The sequence below is a fragment of the Carlito syrichta genome, unplaced genomic scaffold (assembly GCF_000164805.1).
Source record: "Carlito syrichta isolate Samal-C Ts95f unplaced genomic scaffold, Tarsius_syrichta-2.0.1 Scaffold305149, whole genome shotgun sequence".
NCBI classification, from domain to species: Eukaryota; Metazoa; Chordata; class Mammalia; order Primates; family Tarsiidae; genus Carlito; species Carlito syrichta.
The window spans coordinates 599,877-627,267 of record NW_007249245.1 but is presented as its reverse complement, the minus strand read 5'-3'; the positions used below and the strand labels follow the sequence as shown (position 1 = coordinate 627,267).

Here is a 27,391-nt window from a genome sequence, read left to right as displayed (position 1 = left end):
CAGATAATTCGCCTAAGTGACAGGTTTTACTTTGGAGAAGCAAAGCTTCTGGGCAAAACTGGTTTATACAGTCAATTATTGTTCATTCCACAAAAAAGCGACTGGAGAGGAAGGGAAGTGGTGAAGGTTAGCTAGACAATGCTGAGGTGCCTGCTGGACGGCCAAGGGGGATATCTCCTCCTGCTGCTTGTAATGCTGTAAGTACCTCCCTTGTGGAGACACACAGGGCTTTATCTTTACCTCCTGACAACCTTCAAAACTGTATCTCTCTCTCTCTCTCTCATTCTCGTTCTCTCTCGCTCTATCTCCCCCTAACTTCAGTAAGTGAAAAAACAAAAGCCAAACAAAACCCCCAAAGAGTCTAGTCTGTTTATAGAAAGTTCATATATCTTTGCTCAACTATCTTTCTACAGCCTTTTGGGCAGAGCAGGATGTGGACAACAGTATTGAGTATGTTTCTTGATTAGGTTTATGCATCTCACTCAATAACATGGGTCAGGCGAAATAACCCAAAGCAAAGAGTCGAACATCAGACGTCCAGGACCATGAGTTGCTGGGTCACATGCACAAAGCATCTCAACAGAGAATCTTATCAACAGAGAATCTTATTCACTCCCAGTGAAACGATATGGAACAAGTCTGAAGAAAACATCTCATAATAAATGAAGTACTTATTGCTGAAAAATGAGCTTAGATCTTGACCAATCCCAAAGTTCAGAATTTACTGCATTTGGGCCTTTTCCTCGAAGTTTCTTGTCTCTTGTTTCATTGCACAACAAGGGATTCTTCATACTTGATATGAAATACAACAAGGCGATTTTTGCAGTAATAAACGCCACACATGCATGACAAATCCAAGCATGCAAAATGTTTAACATCCCAGTTCACAGATACTTTAGGGACCAAATCTGATTATGAATTATATGCCACAATAAATAGGGCTCAATGTTTCATAAAGCAATTTATAGTTCATAAAAATGACAAAATGTACCTGTCAGACAGAGCGCGGAGAGCAGTTCTCTGGGCTGCCTGCTGGAAGAAAGAAAGGGCAGAGATGTTTATTTAATATTCTGACTTTTAAATTATGTGCTCAATCAGCACTTAAAAAATACCTGTGTTACACACGTTTTTGTCACGTGGCCAAATTTTAAGTGACTAGCAACATAGTAGAGAACCTGTCATGTTGTGAAATGAACATTCCGGAAGAGTTAACTGAAGCCTCAGCCATGCACACCTGCCACCAGGGGGTGAGTTTGGGGGGGGGGCGTGAAATACTCCAACAAGGTGAAGCCGGGCAGGTTCAGGAAACTGGGTAAAGACAAGAGCTACTTCCCTAAATCATTTTTCCATTGCATTAGTGTCCTTTCCTGTAAGAAAAAAGGGTCTCTTTTGGTTCCTTTTGGAGCTTCTTTCCAAAGAAGGTGTAATTTTTAACATGGTTTTTGGATTTATTGAAAGTACATGCATGTGGCCTTTCCCCACCTTGCATGATACACACATCAAGTGAACTGTGGACCAGGGATACCAGAATGTTCTCTCATCCCATTTACATGGCAGACAAAATAGAATCTCCAGCACAGAAAAAAATGACACCAGAACCATCATCCCTGTTACAGAGACAAAAAAGACTCTTGTGATAGTTTCATGTCCTGGGATGAGCCAGCCAGTCCCAAACCTACTAAATTCCTACTTTGTGGAGATGATTATACTGGGCTCCAGGAGAGAGAAAACTAAGACAGAAGGAGTTATGGGCCTGGAGAAGCTGGATCCCTAGTAGGAGGTGAGAATAGTGGGCCAGGGATAATTGGAGCACATGTATGAAACAACATGGAAATGAGAAGGTTAAGGCAGAGCAGTATGACGAAAGTACAGATATGAGAGGCAGCTCCTCAAATGTTGCCTGGAACTGTCAGAAGGTGCTGAGTAAACATTAAATGGATGAATTGGTCAAGAATCCTTCTCACTGAAATCTGAGCAGAATTTTAACGACAAGGAGGGACATGGTCAAGAGAAAAGTGGCACTGGTAGTACTGGACAAGGGCTTCTCCCAGCCTCTGGCGGCAGTTCTCAATGGGGCATCCTAACTCCCGACTCCAGTGAGTCTGGAATAGAGTGGGGGCACTCTACCAGTTACATTCATAAGGCGGAATCACAACTGGAATTGGGCACTTTGGGCCGGGGATGCTAAATCCCTTCAAAGAGCAGAAAGGTTCCTTGTACAAAGAACTGTCCCTTTAAAACGAAAAGATGTCTTCAGAGAGATGCTGCAGCAATTTAGGAATGAAAGGGAGAGCTGAAAGAAGGGATGTAGGGAACATGTGCTTTGGGGGACAGGCAAAAATGATGGGAAAGAAACCAGTAAGAGAAACTTAGATAATTTCCACAAGTGACTTAGCGCCATGGATCTGGGAAAAACCATCACATCTGTGGAACTGTGGATGGAGAGTCTTGTACTCTGAGCCAGTCAGTTAACATGTGGGCTTTTGTGTACAATCAAAGAGGTTATTGTCCCTCCTTTGTTCTCCAGTGAATTAAGGCCCCATGTCCTGGCATCCTGGTGTCACAGAATTACTTCAAGGCAGGAAAGAATAACATCAACCCATCTTTCTCTTGAAGAGGATACCTGAGGGAGCAGAGTGAGGCAGGGGAAGAGGAAAGAAGCCCGAGGAGTCCACTCAGACCCCTGGGGGATGGATACTTCCATTTCTCTCCTCTCCTTCCCTTCCCAGTGCTCCCCCAGAGAGCCAGCCAGGAAGCACATTCACACAAAGCGCCCAGCAGGTGACAGGTAGCATCATTGTTCGCAGGTTTGTCTCCTGAAGAGCTGCCCTCTCACTCAGCAAGACGGCTTTCACTTTGGGCTGCAATACTTGAAAGCAGCTTAACTCCCTACTCCTGACTCTGTTTGGCTGAATATACAAAAAGTATTTTGAACTCCCCCAAAGAAAGGTGGAATGTATTATTAGTACAGTCTCTTAACATCGTCTCGGCAGGAGGCATCAGGACGGGCTCTTCCTGGAATAACAGAAATTGTAAGAGATGTGACTAAAAGTTCAAAAGAAACCTCTAACATGGCATCCAAATTTCCCTCTAGCCATGGAAATAGACCACAGCTGTCAATATTTAAAAAGGCTATTGACTCTTTTCTCTTCTGCCTCCAAATATTTCCTGCTGACTTCTGTGATAGGGAAACAGTGCTTGTTGCTGGGTAGTCTGTCAGAAAGTAATTTAAAAAGCAAAAGCAAAACAAACAAACAAACAAAAACCAGGAAACACTGCTGTTCGACCACCACTGGCATGGCTATGTATTGATGCATCCCAGGTGGTGGCACCTGTTGACGACTCCTCCACAAGACTGATGTTGGCTTTGTCCTCTAATACAAGCTGGGTTGGAAGCCTGGAGCTAGGGCTGCTTTCCTTTAGCAGACAGGTATGATGTTGGGAACAAAAGGTCCTCTGGGCTTAGAGACTAGGCGCCCCACCAGTCAATCAGCAATGTCTTTCTATAAGTTTTCACTCTTCCAATCCCACCTGTCCACATGATGTATGCCACACACACTCAACACCAAAGTACTTAGCACTGTCAATCGCCTGCACCACTATTTTTTAATGCCTGATTTTGATTATGATATTTAATTCGCAGTTATTCTATATCATCAAATATTTAATGGAGGACAACTCATCATCTATCAAGAAAGAAAATGAGGACATGTTATATGTTTTCAGGAATTCTTTGAGGGAAAAATGCTACAGTATCAGATGAAAATTGTATGTTATATACCAAAGTAAGGACCACCAAGATTTTTTTCTTTTACTGTCTCCTCTCTTAACAAAAACCTTCAGCTTTTGCACACGGCTTTATTTTACTGTTGGAAAATAATACAAATAAACATAGGAATTAAAAGGCAACAAAAAATGACTTAGGTGACTCATGATTGAAGTCTGAAAAACTATTCATAGTAAACATGATGAATTGCCCAATTTCACTCCTTCAAGATTTATACATTACAGCAACCCAATTTTTCTCTTCCTGAATCTCTCATCATCTCCTCTTTGCAACTTCCTTTTATTCAGTTCTCAGCAAAATAGGTTGAGAAGGTTAAGAGAATGCTTCATTGATCTTTCCTGAGTTCATTACTCATTCATGAATGACTCTGGAGCTCAAGTCTATGAGACAAAACAAGTTTTCTGCCAGAAATAGTCATTTTCCAGGTTCTCCTCAAGAGATGGCATATTTTTTCTGTCTTTATTATAGCAAGCTTGTTGCTTGGGAACATAATCAGTAGATATTCAGGTTTTGATGTATGCTAAATGAATTACAAGTCACAATCTGTTATTGAAGGGAAATAAAAGAGGAAATTAAATGCCCTTATTGTAATTGAGTTGAGCATAGAACAAGTTCATGGATATTGGAGTGGGGAGAAAAACAAAGAGAAGAGGTTGAAATTAGAGGGCCTCAGAATGATCCAATTTCTTACTTGATAGAAACCAAACTTATACCTGGACAGGTTTATAATTCAATCTGAAGTGCCTCTTATGTGCAGGCACTGGGTTTGGCTTGGGTGACAGTCAAAACAGACAAAGCCCTTGCCATACTGTGCTTAGAGTCTAGAGGAAGGCGGACATGAAAAGTCAGACACACATGAAATGTTCTACATTACAAGGGGTATGGTCAAAGAGGGCAGGGTGCTATGAAACAAATAATAAAGGAGACACCGTTTGGAATAAGTGGTCCAGGAAGACTCGCTAAGGAAGAAATAACAAAGTTGAGGCCTGAAAGACAGGGGAGACGGACTGGATCACAGAAATAGAGTCTGGTGGGGGAGGAAGGGCTCTAGGCAGGAAAGCAGTTTGGGAGCAAAGGCTGGAGACAGGCTTACGTTCTGTCTCAGTGGAAGAACTGCAAGAGATCACTGTGGTGCCGCTCAGCAAGCAGTGGGGACAGTGGCAAAGCAAGACGAGGCCCATCCAAGGGCTTCAGAGGCCAAGCGAAGGATTTTAGATATTACCCACAGGACAACAGGAAGTCATCAAAGGGTTTACGTTAGGGGAGGCTGGGTGAAGCATGCACGGGAGCTGCTTGTACGCCCTCAGCAACATCTTGTGAATCTATAATTTTTAAAAAGAGTAGGGAGTGAGGTGATATGGCTTATATTTTTCAAATATCACTCTGGCTTCTGTGTGGTGAATGGATTTGGGTAGGATGGGACAACCTCTGAGGTTATTGCAGCGATCCAGGCAAGAAAACTGCATGGGGGAGGTGGAGAGAACTCGCGGTACATTTTGTAGGTCTGATTGAAAGAACTGGGGACTGGCTAGGATAGGCCAGGGGGAGGCTTCAGGAGTGAGGCCTCGCTGGCTTGAGCACCTGGTATGGATGGAGGTCCACTTATGGAGACACACAAGACTGGTAGCACAGACACAGGGGCAAAAGTTGAGTTTAGTCTGGGGTGTGTAAAGTTCAAGTTGTATGTGAGGCTCAAGTGGAGACACTGAACACAAAGTTGGATACATGAGACTAAAGCTGTTCAATGTCAATTAAGCAAAGCACATCAATAACAGTCATAAAAAAGGGTGGCTTGAAGTTTCTGGAGCTGTATTTTGCCAGTGCGCTAAGAAAAGAAGATTCAGGATTCAACTGATGGGAAAACATCATTGTGTTTTCAGCCCAGATGTGGGTAACCTCTATTTTTGCTATGAACAGTATCAAGTTTATTCTGAAGACAATAATGGAGGTAACTCTGCAGCAGTGATTTTAATCAGCTTGTTTCACCTGTGGTAGGTTGATGTCTCCATACTCAACTACTTGAATAAATGCCATCACAGCTAATCTTAGTTCATTTATGCTTTGCTGTCACTGAAGCACGCTGTGAAATTCAGAGCCAATCACATCTCTTTGCAGAAGTTTTGTCTGGTAAGGCCTTCCTTTTTCTTGCTGTTCCTTTTCACTCTGAGACTTGAATTTATTAATTTATTTCACTGTTTAATTTCCTTCTACATCTATGAACACAGTTTATGTTTCAGTATCTTAACTTTTATACCGCTGTTTTTCATTTTAGTTCTAGCTGATGGGTCTCTTAACTTTTAATGATGTGGGCTTCTATTTAGTGTTTTTCAACACATTTAGCAATATTTGCAAGACAAAGGAAACATTCTTATTCTTCTGTATTTTTTTTTCTCGGTAATAATGAGCACATGACATTTTCAGATTCCTAGAAATAAATGATGTCTAGGACACGTTTTGTTCAGTAGGCTTTGACCTGATCCTGTTCTCTACAGGGGTCAGGCAGAGTCAGAGATGACAATATAATTCATCATCCAAATAAAAACAGTTTTGAGAGTGAAAGGGATGTTAACCAGACAGGAGTCACAGACAAAAGAAGAAATCTTGGCTCTTCTGGGCACATTGGGCTTTATGGATACTTTAACAAAGACTACTCTGTGCAAATTTGCTATTTATAAAAACCTGTATTAAATAAGATCATAATGAGAGCAGAATTTCAGGGGCTGAAGACCTTGTCAATAAAGAAAGCACACAGCTGAAGGGAGTCAGCAGAGGACAAATCCTCCCAAATCTCGCTGTCTTTTTAAGTCCAGCCAGTGCTTGTGTGATTTTCTGACTTTCTTTCAATGGCTCCTCTCTCCGTTTAGATTCTGTCTATATGCTGAGGTCTAGCTCATTCTTTTAATTTTTATTTGCTTATTTTTTTAGAGAGAGGATCTTCCTCTGTTGCCCAAGCTGGAGTGCAGTGGTACGACCACAGCTCACTGCAGCCTTGGACTCCTGGACTCAAGGAATTCTCTTACCTCAGCCTTCCAAGCAGCTAGAACTACAGACACACATCACCATGCCTGGCTAATTTTTTACTTTTTTTTTTTTTTTTTAACAGAATTTGAGGTCTTGCTATGTTTCCCAGACTGGTCTTGAACTCCTGGGCTCAAGTGATCCTTCCACCTTGGCCTTCCAAACTACTGTATTATAGGCGTAAGACACCACATCTGGTCCCCCCTCCCCTTTTTTTTATTAAGCACTTCTTGAAGTCTCAAGTTTTCTTAACCTTCTTCCTTCTGAACTTCTAGTCTGTAACATGGGTTAACATTGAGTTCTATTCATTCTTGGGGAGTTTGTCATCTACTTTCTGACAATTTGAGTTTTGGCTCCCAAGTTCCTTATAAGATCATGAAGGCGAAGATCCCAGCTCATCCTCCCTCCACCGGAAAGAGCTTCCTCACAACTCACAACACTTACAGGATGTGACCAGGCCACATCTGGGGATAACGCATACTGCTATTTGCCAGCATCTCCGATCGAAGAAGTTTGTTGACATTATTTTTTTCATAGCTGTATACTATTTCTATATTTCACTTTCTTTAAATACTGGACACGCTTTCGTTTTTGAAATATTTGACAAGACCCTTTCCCACCCCTGCAGTACTTAGACTTGTTTATGTCAACTAGAAATTTGTTAAGGACATTCACAAACATTTATTGAGCACCTAGTACATCCTACAGAAAATGAAGACTGGGGTTGACCACACCAGAGGAACGTCATCTTCTAAGTTAGATCCTATTATCACGGCACTGACCTGGGTACCTTGTTTGAGGTCACACTGCCAGTGAAGGCCCCAGTCTGGCAAGTCATATCTAGGAGGGATCAAGAGAAGCACACTTGCTTTTGTTGAGCATCTGCAGGACATTTTACTCACAAGGAATACACTATGAACTATTTGTGACATCTCCCTCGTGGGCCTCCCTGTGTGTGGTTCCTCGAGGGTCTGGAAGCTCTTGCCATCACACACGGAAACTAAGGGGCAGCTGCTATGAGTCAGGAACAAGAAGGGAACAATGAGGGCAACACGAGCAGATGCCATGGGTGCTGGCCCCTGTCCAGGATAGGGCTCCATGGATATAAGACACCCTAGAGGGTAGCCACGCTAAGTGTCACGAAGGCAACATTATGGGTCAGAAGGGTCTAGAGGACTTGTGGAGGAGGGCTGTGAGTCAGGGGCTGTGTGGGGTCGTCAAAGGTAAGTCTGAGGTGGGAGGATGAGAGCAGGAAGACCAGGACCATGCGTGAGGCTATCAGTGTTTGTCATGATGTGGTCTTGGTGAGTGACTTAAATTTTAAAAGATGTGGCATTCCTAGTTCACAGCAAGTAGTGGCTTCTACCTGGGCAGCTAGCGATTGACCCCTCTAAGAGCCAGACTTAGGGAGGCTATGTATCAGCTTCTTGAGAACAACATGTGGGTACCAGTTACATGACTGAACAACCCTTTGGTATAATAGCAAAGGGCACACCAGTGCTTGACAAATAAATGCCACCAGATAACCAAGCCATAATGGTGAACCCCTGGGGGATGACGAATCAGCATTTAACTCATTCATTCATTTGATTCAACCACATTCCAAAACCCCTTTGTGTCAGAGGACAAGGCCACCAAACTGGTAACTAGGCTTTATTCTTTCACATAGATTCTAAAGTTTATTCAACCTTTTGTTAGTACAATTACAGACCAAGCACTCCTTCTTTTCCTTTTTTTAAGTAGCACCTACACTTAAGCAGGCGTCATTTTTCAATTGTCAATTACCCTTTTAGGAAAAAAGGATCTGACAAATCTTTGCTGAACTATTATCTTATTAAAAATTAAGATGGCACTATCTATGATACGGCGCTCATTATACAAAATTATATTTTTTCTTGTGGCATTTTTCAGCAAAAGCTTCTACCAAGGCGATAAGCTAGGGACTATTAAACTAAACATGACCACCCCCACTGGACAGGTGGTAAAGTTACTCGTCTTTATCCTTTCTGTTCTAAACATAACTACTTTGTCCTCCTAAAGAATAAGTTCACAAAAATTCAATTCCCATGAATTATGGGCTTAGTTCTACTGTTATCTATGTTCTTAAAATTTCTAGGTAGCTTTTGGGGTGGAATGATAGAGTTATACAAATAACAATATGTGAAGTCTAGTCAAAAGCCTTCAGCTTTCAAACTTTGTCTTTACTGTATGCAAATGATACTCAATGGGGGCGGGTTAAATTGTGGACCCTCAATTTTTATTATTATTTTCAATGATTTGAGTTCTACAAGTTCTACATGTTCCAAACAATACATGTTCATTGTAGAAAAAAGATCACATGTAAGTAAAAAATGAACAAACCCAACAAACCAAAATAAAAACAACCTTCATGTCACTACCGTGGTGATGGTACCATTAGCCGTCTGCTGCCAATCTACCCCTATTTTACATGTAACCTACATAAATCAGGGCTGTCTCTAGCCAGTCTGAATATGGTGTTGCATCTGAAAGAAACACAAATACGCTATGGAAGTCTTGAAAAGTAATGTATCAGTGTCTCTTGACAAGAGAGGGCCATGGGAGGAATAGACTGCGTGACACATAAAACTCCCTCCAAATCTTCTTAATCTATCTGCCATGTGGTGGTTGTCCGATCTCTCTTCTTTTCTCTCTGTCTCTTTCCATTCTCCTCATTCTCTCCTTTAAAACTCCATACCACCATTTTCTCCTCCTCCTCCTCTTCCCACCTTCTAGATCTCATCTTTTGTAAATAGCTCTTTGCCTTTTCTTATGTAAATCAACATTTCTGACTTCTCCCTGTACTTTTCTTCCTATTATCTAAATAAGCACTGAAAAAAAAAGTTCCAGCAATGCAAATTCTGAACATTCCTGAGAAGAGAAAGGTGAGGAGGAGAAAGGAAAGGGGATGCTAAAATGTCTACTCTAGTAGTCTTATACTAGCATATATGTATATAAAATATCTTATATTAATCTACCTTAATATTTTTGCCCAGTACATTATGATACTGAAACAGAGGTTTGGTATGATTAGCTTGTGAATGGTCACTAAGCCAGTGAGTAATGGAGCCAGGCCAGGGAGGGCTCCACAGAGCAGCTAGATTCTGCCTTGGTCTTGCTGTGAACTCCTATGGCTGGAGGTTGAAAGCAGAAGGGACCCAGATGGATTTTGAATTCTACCAGTCTCAGTGTGAAGAGAACTGGTGGGATACTGGCAGTATGCTAACAGACACCGGGGAAAGCTTTCTCTGGGCATGCTAATGAAGAGGAAGTATAGGAGTCATCTCTTAGACAAGGAGATGGACAGAATTTAGGTTCCTGAGACTAATCTCTCCTTCCTAAGAAGGTTAAACCCTCACTGTTGATCTCAAAGCTTGCCAAAAACTTCTCAGGAATTCATCTTTGTACCTCCACGGCTCACCATGACAGGACTAGATAAAGGAAGTGCATGTCTCAGTAGGAGCCAAGATCAGTGAGAATTCACCAGGCAAAAAGCCCAGACCCACTGGTACTGTTGGATGATGGTGAAAGATCCAAGCTCGGCTGTCTGGTCTCAGAATCCTGGGGGTGTCTTGTGAGTGGGGCAGAAACATCTGTATTTTGGACAGAGAACTGGCAAGGCAATTGTGCCTTCTTGCTGAGTGTGTGTCAATCTAGCTATAATTTCAAAGTGATAGCAAACAAACAAGAACAGCCATCACCCCCAGTGTTGGCTGAGCTGCTATAAGATATTCTATAGGTAGTATGTGCATTTAAATGTCTGGTTCTCAGGAGTGGAAGTTTAGAATATAGACGGTGATGCTGGGACACTGGTCAAAGTGAAGAGGTGATTTACTTTTTAGAAGGCTGTCTCGGCCTCCAGGTCTCACTAGAATGGGCAAGTCTGTGTTCTAGAGTCTGTTTTAGGGCAAAAACTAGAAAGGAAATGACTAGTAATAAGTGCTAAGTTTTCAAAGCGCTGACTGACATTCTTCTAGACAGCCCTAGCCTTGGTTGGATTTAATGCAGAGGAAAGATGTGTCACAGTGACTGGACTGCGGTGATATCGTATTCACATTGTTGAAGATTTGCTGATGTATTTTCTTAGCACAGTCCAGGTTACCTAGTTATTTAGGTTCTTCTTGGGCAATGGATCAAGTGTCCTAGCACATAAAGACTTGTGCATCCGGAACTGTTACCTTGTGGTTCAATATGTCCACCTAATGGAAGCATTGATCAAGTATCGCAGGTTCCATCATGAACTTGTGGTCTGCTCATCTGGGTTTTGGTCATTCACATGCTCCTGGAACTCATCTCCCAAGGCAATTTCAGTGCAGGCCAGACCTTGAGCAAAGCCAAGATGGTGATGCCCATCAATGATGTCTTTGGCCCAACAGGTGAATACTGGGATTAGTCATCACCTACTCTGTTGAGCTTGCCAAATGCATGTGGGACCTTTAAAAAAAAATCCTTATGCTACCCCAGCATGACACTTTGGTGGAGTCCTGTCCACTTTCCATTGGCCTTGGTAGGTGGTTATTATGAAGGCAACCAGATTTTAAACTGTGGAATACAAATACGACTTTGTTTCTGTGTAAAGACCAGATGAAAGTAACATAAATGTCTTGGTAGTTTTTGTTAAAAATGCAACCTGTGCTTAAAGAACCAAATTCTAAATCTGCCTTTATGTTTCACTTAAGTCTTTTTTACTCAGAAAAAATAGCAATAGTCAAAGGTAAAAACAGGCTTGGAAATGGCTAGGAAAGATTCTCCTAATTGTACTTTGCAAACCAATTACATAAGAGAAAGCTGAACCAATTCTGAGCAAGTTATTATTGGTGTTAGGATTTTTACCTCTTGAGTGAACAGTGCTTTACTGTATGCAAATGATACTCGATGGGGGGGGTAAATTGTTGACCCCTATTTTTATTACTATTTTCAATAATTTAAGTTCTATAGGTTCTACATGTACCAAGTAATGTTCATTGTAGAAAGTTTATACATGAAAGGGCTTTCACATGTAATATGCCATAATCACACACACACTTCCTTGAAATGCCATGAACTTTAGAACAAAATCCAGGCTGAAAGAAGAGGATGGCCTTGAACTTCTGGGCCCATGCAATCTCTCACCTTGACCTCCCATAGTGCTGGGATTATAGGCATGAGACGCTGTGCCTGGCCAAAAGATGGTCTTGTTTCACTCAGCACTGCCTGCTCACTGCAGCACTAATCAGGATGGAACTGGAAAGTACCAAGGAGCCCACAACTACCACATATGATTTTTCTCCTTGACGAAGCACAGGCTAAGAGAGTCTCCCGAGAAAAACTGGGTTTATGAGATAACCAGCCCTCCTTGGAGAAGATTTGGGAAAATAAAAACTAAACTTTCTGACTGCATATCTGGACCAAACACTTGAGTAATTGTAGGTAAACCCTTTACTATATGACACCCCTCACGCCTGGATATGAGTGATAGCAGATACTCCAAGGTGCAGCCACTCTTGAATGGCTTCACTTCCCAAAAAGCAATTGAAGAAAAGAACCATTAAAGTCACAGGACAAAGGGCTATTCCTCTGAGTTAAACAGGAGTGTCCTCTGGAGGGAGAATTCCACTTCCTTTGCCAACCAGCAGTCCTGCTGGCAGCTGTGTTTGAGAAGAGCATGCCTATCGACTAATGAGGCATGGCCCCTCTCCTGGTTCCTGAATGGAGAGCTGTGTTGGTGGTATTGATATCACCATTAGCAAAACCTTGGCTTCATTTCAAAATTGTAGCTCCCTCTATGAATTCTTCAGCTTAACAAAGGCAGTGGTTTCCCATTTTTGTGTTAATTGTATGTTTGCCCAAATTTAATAAATCGTCTTTTAAGTTTTATACAATTTTCTCATTTTTCCAGATTTCCATTCAGGGTCCTCAGGCACATCCCATGGCCCAGGCTGGCTGGACACAATTAGAACTGCATAAATCTTAATCAGGTCCCTCGAGGAGGTGTGAGAAAATATTTTAGGAAACAGAGTTGTGAGCCTTTGCACATCTGTGCTCAGTGATATTTAAGTTGGCTGACCATTTCAATTTTGGAAATCACAGTCCTTTAACCCGAAAAAGCGCAATTATGTTTTTATATATATCCACCCATGCTTTTTGCAAATGTTTATAAGGAGTGGCATGATGTAATAATTTTGCATTTGCTTCTGGTGACAGTAAAATTTTATTTATAAGATGCAATTACTTAACTAAGCTTTATGACAGTTCAACCAACCAACCCTTTTACTGAACATCTGAGTTTCACTGATTGTGCCTGGATGTTCGAATATGTGATTACTTCATAAATAGATATGACAAAGGTCCGATAGGCAGTATATTTAAATTATAGTTATTGTTTGGTTCTATATTTAAAAAGAAGCCAATAGTGAGTATGATCAAATTGGATATTTAGTCAGGTACGTTAATGCAAGACTAAAAAGAAAAACAAACATAAAATACTCTTCTTTTTTTTAATGTTGCCATGAGATTTGATATGTGGAATACATACTTTTTGTATAGACCTTTAGGCATCAAAAATTAACTTAAATTTTTTGTGGTTAAATTATCATAACACATATTACTAAGACTAACAAGCCAGCATCTTGCATGATGTCTGTTGCTTAGCAGGTATTCAAGACTATTCTCACAATGACTTTTTTTGTAAAAATTATCTAGCTCTTGTTGGGCTACAAATAACATCAACAATACAGTTCATTTCTAATGTACGAGAAACTTGATTTTGGAACCTTGCCCCTCAAACCTGGTCCTGATTACTGCTTCAACTCCTGTTTATATAATTCTACACAGTTTTGGCAGGATTCAAGAGCACATACCAGGGTGTTGGCTTTTATGAATCTCCTGGGATGTGAATGTCACGCTGACTGGATGAACTCTGGCCACAAATCCCAGACAAGCACAATGACTCTATTTATTCAGACTTGGCTGCCTGAATGCAGATTGACTCTGTGGGTAATAAATTTTCACAGGCCAAGAACTTCAGCATCAACCAAGCTGATCCTGAGAAGAAAAATGCACCTAGGGAAGTGGAGGTGGGCTGCAAAAATCTGCCTATGTTTTTATTCCACATCTGCATATCATTCAGTGAATTCATTTGGTCACTGATTGACATGCACTGTCAATGCCTTCAGAGGTTCTTTTTAAAGGCTCTGCTTTCAGTTATGCAATTGTCATATTAAAAAGAAACAAGAGGAAAAATGAAGAGCTCCCATTACAATTGGCAATCTGCTTTTAATAGTACACCCCAAACTCATATGAGTCATCCAGTGACCTCCACAGTAAGAAGTAGAGCGTTGAGACAGGAATGTTTCTTGTGCCACCCCATAAGAAATTAAAAGAAACAAAAAAGCAGTAAGCACTGCAATTTTGCACTCAGGGCAAGCTCAACTACAATCTTGGCATCCTGATGCAATAAGGCTTTAGACTTTTTTCTGAGAGAATGATTATTACTCTATGCATTATAAATAAGAAAATAATTGGCTCCTTAACTTGCAGATTTATGCTAATGAGGTAGATATCTATTAAATTAATTGTGTGCTCTCCAAAATTGATCGGAGATTAAAAGGTAACTTTTCTTCATTGTATGAGAAGTAAATTATGCCAATAAGGGGAAAATTTCCTTCTACAGATTAGGGTCAATGGTCACTGCTTGTAAAATTAAAGTAGTTTAAGTGGATAAACCATGCTCATTTAAAGAGAAAAATGCAGTTACATAATTAAAATGAAAAGACTGCCCAATATGTGTGGATAATATAATTTCCAGAAGCTTCAGGCATGTACGTAGTCATTCAATTTGGATCCCTGTTTCCTTCCTTTCCCTGAGCTATGTATTGTCTACAGCTGACATTAACTCAGCTGTTCCTTGCTTAAAGTCTTAGTCATGTGTCCTTCTTCTCATGCCTTAGCTGTCATAATTCCATCTATATATTTGCTTGTGTCCAACATCCCAAGCTTTCCTTGTCTTGAGAGTCAGAACCCATCTTTTTGCCAAATGGGAAAACATTCAATATAATTCATCTCTCCCTTCTAAATCCATTATAAAATTTCTTTTGTACTTGGTGTCTTCAGAAATAATTTTGTCTTAAGTTTTCTAATTCCTTCACATTCTCCCATGGAAACATTGTCCTTTGGAAATGTTAAAAAAAAAATTATAGAAAGGAGACCAAACAAATTGCCCCAGGTATCATATATCTATCATTTACCCAGACACACAAGAAAATGTATTCTCAATTTTTGGGTGCTATTTCCGGTTTGAACCTATCAAGTAGGAAAACCATAGGCACAATCATGAGGCTGTGCTTCCATTTCAATTATATCTGCAAACTTTCTAAGTAAACCTTGCCACAATCCCAGCTCTAGAGGCCATAGTAAAAATTGTCTTATCCTTGAAAGGGAAGGCTGCAGAGAAACCCATTCTCTTGGTTTTGGAGGCTTGTGTTGAGGCAACTTATGAAAACTTATAACCGCAACATGTAAGCATGTTTCAGAAGTGACTACAGACATTTCCATGGAGATAGGATAAATAGTTTTCTCTCAAATAGTTAGGTTATTTGTATATTAAGCTATAGCCAATTTATAATCTTGAGTCTTATATTTTTGTCATCTCATTATTTTTGATATTTGGGTAAGACTAATTTGAAAAATCATAGTGTTAAGTAGAATAAATGAAGGTAGAGCAAAGGTTGGCTTCGATACTGGACAACAGGCTGCGGGAAGTACTCTCAATTCAATGCGACATTACGTATTTATTCATGCATCCACTCAACAAATATTTAGTACTTCTGCTGTGCCAGACACAGTCCTTGCCCTCAGGAAACTTCCAGTTTAGCTGGTAGAGACAGATATTAGAAAAAGCAAAGATATAAGACATAACTAAACTTATGATGAGATTTAGGGGAAAAAAAATTAAGATTGCTTTGAGGACTAACTGGGGTCCAATTTAGATAAGGGGATGATCTCCCTGAGGTGGTGAAAGTTATGCTGCACCTTCAAGATGAGTAGGTGTTAGCCAGAAAATGAGGAAGGTTGCCTATGGAGACCCTGAGGCAGCTGAGCCTGGCTTGTTGGAGGAGCTCAGAGAAGGACCATGTGGCTATAGTACTCTGAATGAGTTCAGTGTGAAGGGGAGATGTGGACAAAGCCAGACTGTGCAGCATAGTGTTGGTCATGCTGAGGGCTCTGGATTTTATCCCAGGTGGGATGGGAAAGCTATTTAAGACTTCAGACCAAGGAATTACTTGATCTTATTTACGTTTTTAAAAGATCACTACAGGAGACTGTATTGTAGAGGTCAGGGAACAGAAATATGATAGTTTAAACTAGCCAGGATGAAAAGAGGCAAATAGACCAATATTTAATTTTGAAGGTGGAGTTTATAGGACTTAGAGAGGAAATGAATATTTGAGTGAGAAACAGGGAATCATTAAGGATGAATTTGATGTTTCTAGGCTTGAACAGTTGGTTGTCTGGCAGTGATAGTTTTGGAAATGGGAACAATCACAAGAGGAACATATTTGTGTGTCTGGATAGTGGGGTGGCAAAGGCCAGACATCCACTTTGGCACAGACTGGATTTGAAATGCTTGCGAGACATCCAAGTAGAAAAGTCAAGTAGGTATGCAGTTCAGAAGAGAGTTCTGAGCTGAGGAAATAACTTTAGAAACTGTTAGTATATAAAGTTTGAAGGTCATAGGAATAGCAGAGATCAATCAGAAGAGTGGAAATGGAGAAGTCAGGAATAAATACTGAAAGGCCTCCAACATTCAAGAGTGGGTAGGGAATGAGAGTCAGCAAAGGAGCCTGAGAAGAACAGTCAGAGGGGGCATAAAATAAACCAGGAGAGTGTGGCATTAGACTCCTCAAAAGAAGTAGTGATCAAAAGTTTTCAATGCTGTCAGTCTTTTGGTAAGATAAGGCACTGAAAAGGGCCTCGCCCATTTGGCTCTGTGGAGGTCATTGGTAACCGAATGAAGAAAAGTTCAGGTGAGGAGGTGAGGCCTAAAAGGACCAAAAGAACAAGGCTTCAAGTAACTGAGAGGAAATAGATGCACCTTTGACAGGAGCAGGGCAGTATCCTCTTGCAACAGGAAGGGAGGGGAAGGATGAGTAAAGGTAAAAGCAGTTGTGTGGGAAGATTAGTTTGTTTTTCCCATTAGAAGCCAGTCAGTCATAGTATGCATTAGGGAAATAAAGATGAGTAAGATACAGAACAAGGTTAAGATTTTTCACTCAAGAAATTGGGAAGACAGAACATTTCATATTATCCACTATTGTAAATTCTGTGATAGAGGTAATTGTAGAATATTAGGAAAGAAGACTTGCAAATGAAAGCACCAGTGAACTGTTAATAGTTATATTAGTTATATATGATGATATACATATAATATATATATCTATTGCAATTCCTAGAATAGTCACTAAAAAGGCTATACAAAGAAATACACAAAGAACATTATAGATAAATCAGGATGCAATTTTTCAAAATGTTAAAAAAAAACTCCACATAAAGCAGGGAAAAAAATAAATGAAAAAACAAAGAAAACAAATAGAAAACAAAAAATGAAGTGGCAGATTGAAGCTTTAACATATCGATAATTACATTAAATGTAAATGGTATAAATATAACAAAAGTAACAATTGCAGAGTAGACAAAAATATAACTTAACTATATGTTATTTATAGGAAACACTTCAAAAATAACAATATAGGTAGGCTGAAAGTAAAGAAATGGGAAAAGTTACTTTATGTAAGCATTAATCAAAAGAAAACAGAGTAGCTATACCGATATCAGAAAAAATAGACCTCAGAGCAAAGAAAATGACAAGGGATAGAGTGGGACACTCCATAATGATAAAAGGGTCAATCTACCAGGACATAGCAATCTTAGGTATATATGCACCAAATAACAGAGCTGTAAAATACATGGAACAAAACTGACAGAATGGAAAGATAAAATAACAAATCCACAATTATAGTCAGAAGCCTCAACATTCTCTCTTAACAACTGATACAGCAATTAGACAGAAAGTCAGAAAATACATACAATAACTCAACAACATTAAATGACAGAATATAATTGATATCAACATAAGACCCTAGCCAACAACAGCAGAATACACATTCTTTTAAGTGTCTGTAAAGCATATACCAATACAAACCATATCTCCAGCCATATAAAATTATCAACAAATTTTTAAGAGTTGAACTCAAACAAAAATATGTTCTCTGACCATAATGGAACCAAACTGGAAACCAATAAAAGTAAGATCAAAGGAGATCTCTAAACACTTGGAAATTAAACAACACAGTTCTAAATAATCCATGATTCAAAGAAGTCACCTCATTTGAACTGAATGATAGTGAAATACATGTCAAAATGTGTGGAATGAAGTTTACCTCAGGGCTGAGAATGAAATGTATAACACTAAATACTTACATTATAAAAAAGGACAAATATGAAATCAATAATCTAATGTCCTTTAAGAAAATAGAAAAAGAGCAAAAATGCACCCAAAGCAAGCAGGAGGAGGAAAATAATATAGACGAGAAACCAGTGAAATCAAAATAGAAAAACTAAGTAGAGAACATTAATGAAACAAAAAGCTAGTTCTTTGAAAAGAGCAATAAAATTGATAAGCCTTTAGCAAGACTGAAAAGACCCCAACTAAAAAAACTCTAGGCTCAAGAGATACTCCCACTTTAGCCTCCCACAGTGCTGAAGTGCTGAGATTACAGGTTTGAGCTACTATACCCAGTCAGCCCTATAACTTCTAAGAAAAAATTATTATTATTTTTTTGAGTTGAAGTTTCACTGTCACCAAGGCTAGAGTGCAGTAGCACACTCATGGCTACTGCAGCATCGACCTGCCTCAGGTGATCCTTCTGCCTCAGTCTTCCAAGTAGTTGGAACTACAGGCATGCACCACCATGCCTGGCTAAATTTTTTGATTTATGGTAGAGATGAGTTCTTGTGAAGTTGCCCAGGATGGTCTTGAACCCCTGGGCAATCCTTTTGCCTCACCTCCCAAAGTGCTGGGATTACAGGCGTGAGCCACCATGCCCAGCCTAGGAAACAGAATTTTTAAGTTTTAAAAATCTACGGGCCCATGTGGTTTCACTGGAGAATTCTGCCAAAGAAGAATTAACATAAATTTTTACACAATCTCTTAAGAAAAGAGCAGGAGATACTTCCCAATTCATTTTTGAGGCTTATATTACCCTGATATCAAAATCAGACAAACAGCACAAAATAGAAAACTTCAGACCAATATCCTTCATGAACATAAAAAGACAAATGTGTGGCAAGAATGTAGAGCAGCTGGACCTCTCTTATGTTGCTGGTAGGAGTGCTGATTGGTATAGCTATTTTGGAAAATAAGGTCATCTATTAAAGTTGAACATGCACACACTCTGTGCCCCAGTATTTACACTCCTGGGCACAGACCCAACAGAATGTTCCTCCATGCTCAGCAAAAGACTTGTATAAGAATGCTAATAATAGCACTATTCTAATCGCCCAAAATGTCCACATGCCCATCAGCAGTGCAATTAGAGAATAAATTATCGTATACACACATACTGAAATACAATACAGCAATGAAAATGAATAAGTGTCAATTACATGCAACAGCATGGGTGGATCTAACAAACAACGCTGAGTGAAATAAGCCAGACACAAAAGAGTACATGTGTAATTCCATTGATATACAGTTCAAAAATAAGAAAAGTGCCGGGCTTGGTGGCTCAGCCTGTAATCCCGTGCTTTGGGAGGCTGAGGTGAGTGGATTGCCTGAGCCCGCGGGTTCGAGACCCGCCTGGGTAGCGAGACCTCATCTCTACAATAAATAAAAAAAAAAACAAAAAAAAAAAAATCAGCCAGGTGTGGTAGCGCATGCCTGTAATTCTGGCTACTTGGAAGGCTGAGGCGAAAGGATTGCCGGAGCCTAGCAGGTCGAGGCTGCAGTGGCTGGGAGCGGCCACTGCACTCCAGTCTGGGTGACAGAGTGAGACTCCAACTCAAAAAAATAAAATAAAATAAAAAAAGTTACTCTGTGGTGTTAGAAAACAGGAAAGTGGTTATTCTTTTGGAACGTGGTGGCTGGAAAAGGACATGAGGGAACCTAGGAGGCTGGTTATGTCTGTATCTTGATCTAGGCGTTGATTACAAGGGTGTTTTTGTTCTACTAATAGTCAATAACTTGTATACGTATGATACATGTAGTTTTCTGTATGTATGCTGTGTTCAATGATAAGTTGATAATCAAGAACATAAATTTATCATTTAGAAGAAGTTTAAGCCATTTTTGTAAGTAATATAAAAGCAAAAAAACCTTTATAGGATATGGTGACATATAGATGATGGGTGACTTCAAGTTCTGAGGAAGCGGCAAGCTTGGGGATCTAGCATTAATTCCAATTTTACAAATGGAGACACTGAAGTAGAGAGTAGTTCAGAGGCTGGGCTAAGGTTGTAAAGGCACTATGTAGCAGAATGGGGATCTGAACCCCTGAAGCAGGGATGCTGTGCTCTTAATCACTAAACCAGACTGTCTCTTAATCTTTAAGAGCACAAAGGCAACAAGGAGAAATGGAAACATCAAAAGGGAACATTCAAATGCACAGAGCCTGAGGCTGTCTCAGGAAGGGCAGACAGGTGCAGCTGCTGTAAGCTCTTATGGACATCTCTTTATTACAGTCCTCTCCAGGCTACTGAGCCAATGTTCACAGAGATAACCAGATGTAATGTAAGAAAAAGTTAAAATCTGTACTGTTTATGTAGGCTTGGAGAGTTTGAAAGATTTTGAGTTTAAGGGACAAACTGATTATATCTGGAAAAATCATTTATGTTAAACATTTAATCTCACAATGCCAGAGAAATAAAGTGTGTGTGTGTGTGTGTGTGTGTGTGTTGCATGTGTGCAGAAGCTATACTCTTTCAGGAAAAAATCATACTCTGGTCCTAAAGAGAGGAAAATACTGTCTCATTAGTTGTTTTCTAAAGTATGGGAATTATGATTTTGTGATTAGACCAGGGTATAATTATAGGCCAAAGCAGGGACAACTTAATATAATTAGTGTTGAAGCAATAACTTAAGCTACCATATGCAAAAAAAATTAAGAAAAAGGGATTACTATATCAAATTATTCATTTTGTCAGTTCCTTTTAGTGCAAAAAATAGGAAGGTGTACATACAAAGGGATCAAATGCAAGAATACGGGATCTGACCTGTATATTCATAATACAATATTGTCAATGGGTGCAGATTGAAAGGGAGAAGCTAATAAAGCAAAATGATTATAAGTTCTTACTGCCTTAGAGAATGTGTACAGTACATTATTAATTGCGAATTTTAGAAAATTGAGTTTTCATTGGAAATATTTCCTGAAAATAGCTCAGGAACTTATTTCCAAATTAATAAAGATGAAAATAGTCTGTGAAACCTTTTTCCAATATAAAGTACACACAATTTACTCAACCGATATGACTTCATCCATAATGTACCTGTCTGAGCTACTCAGTGAGAAAAAACATAAAGAGATGAAATAACTTCTGCATAATCACACAGATAAGAAATCAAAATTAGGAGTGAAGCCATTCTGCATTTCAGCTAAGATTTCTGTGTTGTGGATATCTGACTGCCCTGGTGTGTATACCTAGAAACAAACCAATCAATCCCTTAAAATCTCAAAGCCTGAGTGTCCTTCCTTGCCTAGGTAACCTTCCTTCACTGGGTTTTCTCTGCTTGCCAGTCTAGTTTCCAGACTCCTCAAGCTCTTCTTACATTATTAGTGCCTCCGTTTCTCTCATGAGGTGAGTAATCTCTTCTGTGACCTCATGGCCGTGTTCTGCTCAGACACTCTTCCTTGAAATTTGCCTTTGACTTTTATTTTACCTCTGTCTGTTCTCTCTGTACCTTATTTGTATTTGCCTGTCTAGACAGCGAATCATCTGCATAGAATTTCGTAATACCTTTGTATTAAGTTCACTATCTTAAAATCAATTGAATAGCATAAGTGTTTCATATTGCATGCAAAAACGACATTAAAAAAAATTCTCTGAGTTGTCTTTCTACCTGTCACATTTATCCAAACTTGACATAATACAATATAGGTGATGAGAAGAAGGAAACAGAAGTGCAGGAAAATCTGTCTTTAGTGTTTTTAAACTTGCTTTGAAATACAAACATTTCTTGAAATGCAGAAATGAAAGTGATGACTGCTAAGCGGATATTTTTTTCACCTTAACTGACTGATCAGAAGAGTATTTATAACCCCCTGACTGATGTCTCGAGCTGATAAATCAACACCAGGGGAGAATATTTCAAGCACATTTATCATTTAAGACAAACAGCTCATACTGAGCATGATTATTTTTTATTCATCATTTTATCTCACCTCTACATTTTGCTCTTCACAATGTTAATAATATCTGTAAAAGACTTCTCAATATTTAATGTTACAATTTGCTTGTTGCATGCTGATGAGGTTAGGGTCACATATTTGATCTCCAGAAGGCCAATGAGCTTCACCAAAAAAAAAAAAAAAAAAAAAAAAGACCCTATCTTACAGTAAAGCCGGATCCTGGTCAGCTTCCTTGTAATACCTGTTGTTGGTCTCAATGTCATACACATTGCAGAATTAAAGGCTTAAGGGAAATGAAGTCCAAGGTATTTTAACATATTGGCCCAACTGCACAGAAGCTCCTCAGTAGTAAAGGAAAGCCCAGCCTCCTAGAGCGCCACAGTTCAGCTCAGATAACACCTAGCGGTCCAACAAGCCGGCGTTATCTGTGTCCAAAGGATGGCGACATAAAAGAAAATCTTACCTGTTCATTCTCTTCTTCATCACTACTTAGCTTAAGGTCATCTTCTAGCATTCTGAAAGATAGAAGAAAGAGGCACAGATTAGTGGATTCAAAATAATTCAACACCTAAGTATCACCTTTATTATGGCAACATTTCAGGAATCAGGCTATTTGATTTCCTAACCTTTTTCTTTCCCTCTTACACTTTCCCTCTGATGCACTTAGGAAACAGCAGACAGTCACACCACCCAAATCAACCCTCACAATAGTCACAGGCTAAGACGGGCAGCCTCCAGAAGATTCTGAGTTAGCAGGGCAATTATACTTAACAATAATTTATTGCACATTTCAAAATAGCTAGAAGAGAACTGTAATGCTCCCAACACAAAGAAAAGACAAATGTTAGAGGTGATAGATATTCCAATTACCCTGATTTGATCATTACATGTTGTATACCTGTATCAAAATAGCACACGCACCCCAAAAATAGCAATAGAAAAGAATATTAAAAAAGCAAAATAAAAAACAAAACCAGAACCAAACAAAGATTTTTTTTTCCTGGGCAGCTTTAATTCCACAATTATTTGCTTAGTGTGTTCCTTGTTCCAGGTGTTGTGCTGTGTCCTCATGCCTGTCCGGGGTGCTTTCATGGTAAAGAGAATTAGAGAACAAGAGCCATAAGACAGTGAACTTGAATTGTGAGCAAAGCTTCTTTGGCTTTCCATCCATCAAAAGGCTGGGGAAGACATCGTCCTGAAGATCCTGCTATGAAGGGAAAACCTAACAGGAGGGGACTTTCTGAAAGGCCTGTGAAAGCAACACCCCACCCACCCATCCCTCTGATTCATCCTGCCAGAGACAGTGGGAAACACATGGTTAAAAGTTAAAAAAAAAAAAAAAAGGCAGCTTCAGAACCTATTATTTGTGATGATGATAAAATTGTATTCTTTTCGGCATCACTGAATTGTTTCTTCATAGAATAGTAGTTTTCAGATTAATTCATTTCAAAAGAATTCTTACTCAGAAGCGCATTCTGTGGAAGCACGCTGCAGGAGTGGAGCTGCTATGCCAGGGAGCAGGGGTGAGCCCACTTCTGAGGCACCCCGGGGCTCCATACACCCGTGTGCAGGCCGCCCAGCCCTTGTGCTCAAAGGCCTCATTGTCCTCCTTGAAGCCAGCTTCCAAAGGCTGTCCCCTAAAATGTGCCTGGTGTCCTCTGAAAGCCAATTACAGGACTATCATCGATATATGCCTCAGAACGTTTGTGTAAGTCATTTCAGTCAGTCTTGGGGTGGGCTGGGGATGAATTACCGGTGGGCCAGGGCGTGGACCCAGTTCTGCCCCACCTGTCTATCCATCTGGGGCAAATCACTTAATACCTCCCACCCCCATTTCCCTATTTGTAAAATGAAGGGTTATGCTAGGCAATCTCTGAGGGCCAACTCTGCTTTGATTCTGTGAATCTACAAAATAAACATGCTCCCCCTGTTCTGTCACGTAGAAAAACTCTTTGATTTGTTCTAGAGAACACAATTAAGAAATTTCTAAGTAGTCTTTGGTGCACCATTGAAGCCACTGCCATCAGGACACCAAATCGGCTTCCTCACAGGCTCCTCTATTCTCCCAGTACCGAGAGGTATTGTTCTTTCATTATTTAAGCCACAGCAAACAAACAGCATCAGCAGAGACCGCAGAGCGGTACAGAGGGTCACTCCCAGTTACTCTGCACATCTGGCAGGCTATTCATTTCCTAAACGTCACAGACACATACACTTGGCTTCAAAGAGAAGACACCTCTTGGTGATTTATTAGAGCATTGTTTGGGAGTAAGCTAGGAAAGTGGACTGCGTTTTCTTTGTCCTGGGGTCCCCCGTGACTAGAGCAGCGAGGCACAGAGTACAATACCAGTTTGTTAGCTGAGCTGAGGCACCTTCCCACAGATGTTTTTGTGATGAGAAAGACTAGAGAAGGAGACAGTTTCTTGCTTCTAGCTCCACCCTCTCTTTTGGGGGAAGGTTTCACTGCAATATGGTTTAATCTCAAGGACTGCCCAGCAAGCATTGGGTGTTCTTAAGTGTGGGTGGGCCTGTTGGTGGGTGAGGGTACACACACAATCATGACAAAGCCCCCTTGTGGTCAGATGGAAGTCATGTGACTTAATCTTTATATGGACAACAGTGTGCACAGATCTGAAGGCCACTATCGACCACAGCAAGAAAGCCCAACGTGTACCCAGATAAGGAAGCTTGGCTGCAAACCAGATGTGTGACTCGGTCACCGTGTGAGGCTGGCATGGCTAAAAGTCATCACAACGGTAAAAATGGTGTGTGAGGTTCTCATTTTTGGGGGTCTATTTTAAACATGTGCTAAATGTGTCACCACATAAACACACGTCTGTTTGAATCTCATACTGCCCCTTGCATCCCCTTATTCTGGGCAAGTTGCACCTTTGGGGCATAGCATTTGCCTTTTCTATCCCTGAATTTACCTCTCGTACATATATATATATTTTAAATAAATTTATTGTATTTCAGCTGGGTTCTAAAAACAAACGACCACCCGTAAAAATACAGCCTTCAAGAGGCTCAAGAGAAGTTCAAGTCCACTTAAACTTCAGAGTATCTCGAAATACGAAAAAGGGGCCAAGGAAACACAAATTAAACAGCTTACACAAACATTCCCGCAGCAATCCTGGGTAGTGCTATTCCCAAAACATGAAATCACAGACCTGGTGTAGACAACCACAGCCACACTGTGCCCGACACCCAATAAACACACAGGCGCACACTGAGGAAACCGAGGCTCAGTGCCATCTGAGACCAGGGGCCCTTTCGCTTTATTCTGATGGTCACAAGCAGATCCCTTTGACCCGATTTCCGAAGCTCAGAGCTTGCTCCCTGTCACTGCACTCTTCAAGTCTGGTTTAACATTCACAAAGAACTTCATTTGTTGTTTTATTTTTGAGTCAGGTCTCACTCTGTCGCCCAGGCTGCAGTGCAGTGGCACGATCACCGCTCATTGCAGCCTTGACCTCCCGGGTTCAGGTAATTCATTCTGTCTCAGCCTCCTGAGTAGCTGGGACTACAGGCACGTGGCACCAAGCCCAGATAATTTTTTGATTTTTTGTAGAGACAAGGTATTGCTATGTTGTCTAGGCTGGTCTCGAACTCCTGGGCTGAAGCAATCCTCCCATCATTTCTTCCCAAAGTGCTGAGATTACAAGAGTGAGCCACCACACCCGGCGAGAACTTTACTTTTAATGTTGAACATATTAGAATGGGCTCTTAGAGAACCCTAGGAGGGGCTGAAGTTCGTAACTGAACAAGAAAACATGGTTAGACAGCAGAAGAGAAAACTTGTGACACCCATATTCAGTGTGTGGCAAGTAGATGGCAGGTGTGGCCACCTCCATAGGAATACACAGATGACATTGTTGTGGTTGTGTGCCTGGCCTGCTCTCAATCCCTAGAGACCATTTTTATTATTTGTCTATTTCCAAAAGGAAACGAACTGGCACATCTGTTTAATATACCTAGGTCTATCAAATGACAAACAACAAAAGCGTCAAACCAAGAGTATAAAGCCAGGCATGGCGGCTCACGCACTTTGGGAGCCCAAGGTGGGAGGATTTCTTGAGCCCAGGAGCTCAAGAACAGCCTAAGCAACATCGTGAAACCTTATCTCTGGGTGTGGTGGCTCATGCCTGAAGTCTCAATTACTTGGGAGGCTGAGGTGAGCTGTGAGCGTGCCATGCACTCTGGCCTAAGCAATAAAGTAAGACCCAAACTCAAAAAAAAAAAAGGAAAAGGAAGATGCAAATTAAATGTTGGTTAGGTCACTGGGCAGGGAGCAGGATCTCTGACTCCATTTTTGAAAAAGAAAGGCACAGACGCTGATACTCTAAAGGGCCCACCGAGAGCAGAGTCTGGGATCAGTCATCTGTACATAAAAGCAGGCCCTGTGCTTCCATACCACCCAGGATCGCACAGGCACCCTCCCACACCCTGACACCCTGAGCTCCTCCAGGCCCTGCTCCAGGTAATGAGGAGCCTCGCTTGGGCCACTCCCTTTCACGTTCCCTTTGCCTCTTCCCTTCACATGCCTTCAGAGCCCTCCCAGGTGACAGAACCCTCAACGCCCAGCAGCAGCTCTGGCTGTTGAAGGGATGCTTGTGCCAGACCAGTTAAGTGCTTTCTAGATGTTACTTGTCAATTCCGGCAGCAATTCCCCAAGGTGGGAGATGGGCACTGAGGGGGCAGAAGGCCATGGTGGTCACAGAGGGATTCTGGAGTCATGCTGCCCAGGATGTATCCTGGCTCTGTCATTCAACTAGCCGAGGGACCTGGCACCTGCCACAAAGGGTTTTCCAGAGAACTCATTCCACGATCCTTGGATGGGGCTTAGCACAGGACCTTGCACCAAGGAGCCTGCAGTCAACGTTCGTTCTTACTAATATTCCCTTTGACCCAGGAGGGTGCCAGGCCTTTGAGATGTCTTTGTGATGTTGCCTTAAAAGTAAGACCCTAGCTGGGCTCGGTGGCTCAGCCTGTAATCCCGTGCCTTGGGAGGCTGAGGTGAGTGGATTGCCTGAGCCCGCGGGTTCGAGACCCGCCCGGGCAACTTGGCGAGACCTTATCTCTACTATAAATAAAAAAATTAGCCGGGCATGGTAGCGCGTGCCTAGAGTTCCAGCTACTTGGAAGGCTGAGGGGGAAGGATCGCCGGAGCCCAGCAGGTCGAGGC

At 40.9% G+C, this 27,391-nt stretch overlaps 1 protein-coding gene across 1 annotated transcript in view; it reads right to left on the bottom strand.

Annotated features, from left to right (window-relative positions):
* Positions 1-27,391, bottom strand: part of AFF3 (AF4/FMR2 family member 3) — a 478,579-nt gene that overhangs the window by 88,082 nt on the left and 363,106 nt on the right. The window contains exons 12-13 of the mRNA XM_021714010.1: positions 22,670-22,721; positions 992-1,032 (exon numbers count right to left, since the gene is read on the bottom strand). Of these exons, the coding sequence (XP_021569685.1) occupies positions 992-1,032; positions 22,670-22,721 (93 nt within the window). The remainder of the gene's footprint in view (positions 1-991; positions 1,033-22,669; positions 22,722-27,391) is intronic.